This window comes from Branchiostoma belcheri, unplaced genomic scaffold, assembly GCF_001625305.1.
Source record: "Branchiostoma belcheri isolate BF01 breed outbred unplaced genomic scaffold, Haploidv18h27 scaffold68, whole genome shotgun sequence".
Lineage (NCBI taxonomy): Eukaryota > Metazoa > Chordata > Leptocardii > Amphioxiformes > Branchiostomatidae > Branchiostoma > Branchiostoma belcheri.
Window position 1 is genome coordinate 679,325 of NW_017804331.1, and position 4,503 is coordinate 683,827.

Sequence of the window (4,503 nt, forward strand, 5' to 3'; positions counted from 1 at the left end):
TCAAACAACACATTCTGCAAAACATATTTATCATATACATTATGTACCATTTTATATTATATCACAAGCCATTCTGGCCTCAATTTACAACAAAATACCGTGTTAGCAAGAGGGCAAACATGCTGTGTTAGCGAACATACATTGACAAGGAAGGTAACAAAATGTGCACAAACAAAACACAACAAAACAGAATGCCGGGAAAGGCTGGGACAGGCTCAGATCGTTGAAGCTTCATTATGACAAAAAGGGCTAAACGTTCTTGTGAACACAGTAAATTGGGACTTACCCAAATTTTCGGCCCATGGAATGGACCCTTCTACTGCAGCTTCCGGGACGTGACGTCGGAAACACGTGATTGCAGCAGAGGGCCGTACGTGTCAGATAACCTGTGTCGCCCCCCGTCTCTGTTGTGTTGGACGGTCAGCCCGAATGTACACAAAATGACAGAGTCAGCCGAAAATTTGGGTGAGTCCCAATTTGGCTAGAACGTGTTGGCTAGAACGTTTAGCCCTTTTTTGTCATAATGAAGTAGACCAACACAGATGAACTTTCATACTAAGGTCATGAAGCTGTTCTACAGGAATTATCAGGCTGTACCAGTGTTCCAGACAGCATCTGTCTTCCCGTCATTTGACAGAAATTTCGCTGCTCATGACGGACAAATACTTTGCCCAATCCGTCAGCTTTGACAGACAAAAATTGGTTCATAAAGAGATGGTAAGAGATTCATCTAGCTTAGTCTATTGGCAAAATCTGCCCCTTAAAATGCAGCAAATAGCATTTCAAAGGGTCAAGATTTATAAATTTCCAGGGGGAGCATCCCCCCCCAACCTAGAATTGTCACATCCAACGCTCCACATGATGTTACATCCAACAAAATTGACACAAAATTGACACAAATTAAAAAAAAAATTCAGACTGGCTGGAACACTGGGCAGTACTGTGTCCGTGTGTCTGTTCACAGCTTAACTACGCCCCCTATCAGTGGAATCTGGAATTGCACAAGTGAAGTCCTGCGGGAGGTCAGCTGTCGGTGGCGTCCAGAACCTTCAGAATCTGGTCTTTGATAAATCTGGTGCAGGTGGCGGCCTCCGGGATCAGAAACCTGGACAAAACAATCGGGTGTGTGAGCTCTATAGGGACATCTGTATCAGATTCTGTATAGTCGGTGCATGTATAACAGGACTTTGGCGGCAGCTGGCTATATTACACAGAACAACTTGTTACACTCAATCTTTGCACATTTAATTGCACATTCCGATGCCTTCTACAGGAATTCATTCTTTCGGAAGACCTACCATTTATTATGCTTTTAGGTTTCTTCCTGTTTTACTTGTATGTCTGTAGAGTTTTCGTATTATTTTAATGATGTATTGTACATGTGTTATATGGGTTTTTACCTGAAATAAAGAATAAAGAAAGAAAGAATTGCAACAGTTGTTTAAAGCTTTCTAGTGATGATGCCCCAACTGTGCTTGGTGGCAACGAGTTCCAGTCTACGATAGCTGTTGGAAAATACAAGTTTTTGAGCACCTCAATTTTGCCAAAGTGCTATGCACAATACATGTACATGACAGCTTCCGCGCAGGTGCAGTACGTTCTGCAATGTGCTATGGCAGGAGAGGTCCTTATTCTGTACCTGTATCTGTATAGCCGATATAACCAGCCTTCGGCGTAACACACCAGCTTCTGTATCTGTATAGCCGGTATAACCGCCCTTCGGCGTAACACACCAGCTTCTGTATCTGTATAGCCGGTATAACCAGCCTTCGGCGTAACACACCAGCTTCTGTATCTGTATAGCCGGTATAACCAGCCTTCGGCGTAACACACCAGCTTCTGTATCTGTATAGCCGGTATAACCAGCCTTCGGCGTAACACACCAGCTTTACAGGCACATGGTGCGACAGCAGCTGGCTACATTACATGCACCGATCGATGCATTACACCGAACCCTTGAACATCTAACTCTAAACATGGTTTAAAGCTATCTAATGACAATGCCCCTACTGCACTTGGTGACAACGAGTTCCACTCTGTGATAGTTCTAGGAAAGAATGAATTCTTGAACACCTCAATCCTTGGTTGATAACTCTGGTACTTGAAGGCATGGCTATTTCTTCTCCTGGGCTGGTATTAGGTACTTATTAGTTGGGACGTCCACCTGTTTATTAGTCATTTTGCACATAATGTATAGTCTGGACATTTTTTCTAGCCTCACCTCTCCATGCCTGTGACCTGAACTCCTTCCTCCTCACTGATGCCGTACTTAAACGTGATCAGGTCAGGATGTCTCTTCTTGGACGTGATCTTCACAACTTCCGTCAGCGCGTGTCTCGACTGGATAAACGACATTCCTGCCGACGCAAGAATCGTAGTGAAAACAAAGGCACAATGGACCTATACCATTATTACATCACAGTTTGTTTACCTCACAGTTCTAGAGACCATTCTAGAACGGTCAGTTAAAGAATAAAGATCATTTCAGTTTTCAAAGTAAGGTATGTCTGATTTTTGCTGCGTCTAGTTGTGTTGACACAGCATTACATGCCGCATGGGTGATTTAGTTGTGACATTAGACGAAAGTAGTACAGTAGTATTAAAAGCCTTATATTAGGCTAACGGTACACAAACACACACCGCTCTACGCACCCCTGTACAACATAAACGTAGATTGACCGGCATTCATTGCAGTAAACAAACTGTGACGTAATAATGGTATAGGTCCATTAGAGGCTATTTTGTACATTTCCGTGAATAATTTCATTGATGAGTTGGTAAATGATTGAACAGCAAAGTTTTTTTATCCACAACCACTTGTTTAGTTTTTTTATTCAATCGTGATTGTTAGAAATCACTTAATTTAATCATTGTGTGTGTGTTTCATGTACTTAACCATGGCACATTGATGGCAAGAAGCAAATAAAGATTATAAATGCATGTTTGACAAAAAATGATACTGACAGTCATTGAAACATCAGCTGCTCTTGTTAAAAAACTGGTTGTGAATTTAAGAACATTCCTACCCTGCATTCTATTTTGTACATTGCTTCTAAATCTGACAGTGTAAAGTCGGCTCCTAAAACCAAAATATTACACAAAGCCTTGATTGAAAGAAATTTTCCTGCACAAGATAAGATGTCCAAGGTTTTCAACTTCAACATTATCAAAACTTCTTTCTTACTCAGAAATCTTTCTATATGGCCACACCAATTTAATTTGTTGGTTCTCGGATTTGCCTCTTCATTTTTTTCCAATTTGCAAAAAAAAAAAAAAGGTTCTGGGTCTGAATCAACTAAAACATGCTCATATTTTCCCCCCAACAGTTGAGGAAAGTCATTTTCTTCCTAGTTGTTGCAGTTTTTCAATCTATCAATGCAGTGGTTTGATTAAAAGTTCAAAATTCATTGTTTAAATGTTAACCCAGCCTTTTGTGTTGACTTCATGGCTCCAATTGTACTATTTGGGGCTATAATAGGATGCCTAGACCTGTTTTTATTTTTATTTTTTTTCGCCCTGTCACTTCATATTTTTTCTGAAAAAATCCGAGAACCAACAAATTAAATTGGTGTGGCCTATGGGAAAAATTCAAGGGGTAACATTGAGAATCCACGTTCTCCTTATTGTTTATTGAAAACCAAAACCCATCGCAGCCTCGCGGCTGAATTGTGAGGTATTTGTACACAAGTCGCACGCACGTTACAATTGCTAGTATCTTTACATTTCGAAAAATATGTTAAATTGAAATTACTACTTACAACATTTTAAGACCAAATACTAAAATTCACAGTATAATGTACATTTAAAAACATTTTTCATCATTCATAATCTTTAAAATAGATATATTTTGTAGCTGCGACATTTAAACAAGTTAGAAACAAAGAAAAAAAGAAAAAAACACATTCATTCGGATACTATACTTGAAAGGGGCACGAAATAACAGATTATTACAAAGTCTCATTGTACAGTCTGACAGCGGCGTACAAAAATGATATTTTCTCACCTTTTCTGTCTGGATTGTCTCTCAAGACGTACATGTGAGTGCTGGTGAGCAGCAGGTGGCTGGAAGTAGACAGAGAAAAAAGTCGACAACCTTCGCAGCTGCAGTTTGCTTACCTTCTATGGCTATGCAGGGTTTTTTCTAAACGGGAATAAGGGCACTGCTCCCTCATGTAACCAGCCAGCTCCCTCATACCAATTTTCAAATTGAACCCTATGTGGCTACTCACACACTTAAAGATGTAACAACAATACAACAATGCATTCTAGCATTACAAACTGTGATACCCTTATTAGAAAATCCCCCCTCGGTTGCTTCGTTCCTTGCCATGCTTGCGATCTGCTCCCTCATGCTAAATTTTTCTAGAAAAACCTCTGGCTATGTATAAAATGTTTCTTAATACAATGTATGTTAAAACAAATTCTTTTGACAAGTACTAATCTGATATATCTAAGAAATAATATGGCAGTCTCTGTATTTTGAGGACAGCAGATGCACAGAAG

The 4,503-nt window shown here is 39.9% G+C and overlaps 1 protein-coding gene across 7 annotated transcripts in view; it reads right to left on the reverse strand.

Annotated features, from left to right (window-relative positions):
* Positions 1-494: 494 nt before the first annotated feature.
* The window catches only part of LOC109484063 (TBC1 domain family member 23-like), a 24,657-nt gene continuing 20,648 nt past the window's right edge, over positions 495-4,503 (reverse strand). For 6 of the 7 annotated variants that reach the window (XM_019787264.1, XM_019787266.1, XM_019787267.1 and 3 more), the window contains one exon: positions 495-1,105. In XM_019787264.1, coding sequence (XP_019642823.1) covers positions 1,024-1,105 — 82 coding nt within the window. In that variant the 3' untranslated portion in view covers positions 495-1,023. Of the gene's footprint in view, positions 1,106-2,221; positions 2,358-4,003; positions 4,063-4,503 lie in introns of all 7 variants that reach the window. The other variant, XM_019787265.1, reaches the window with a different exon arrangement.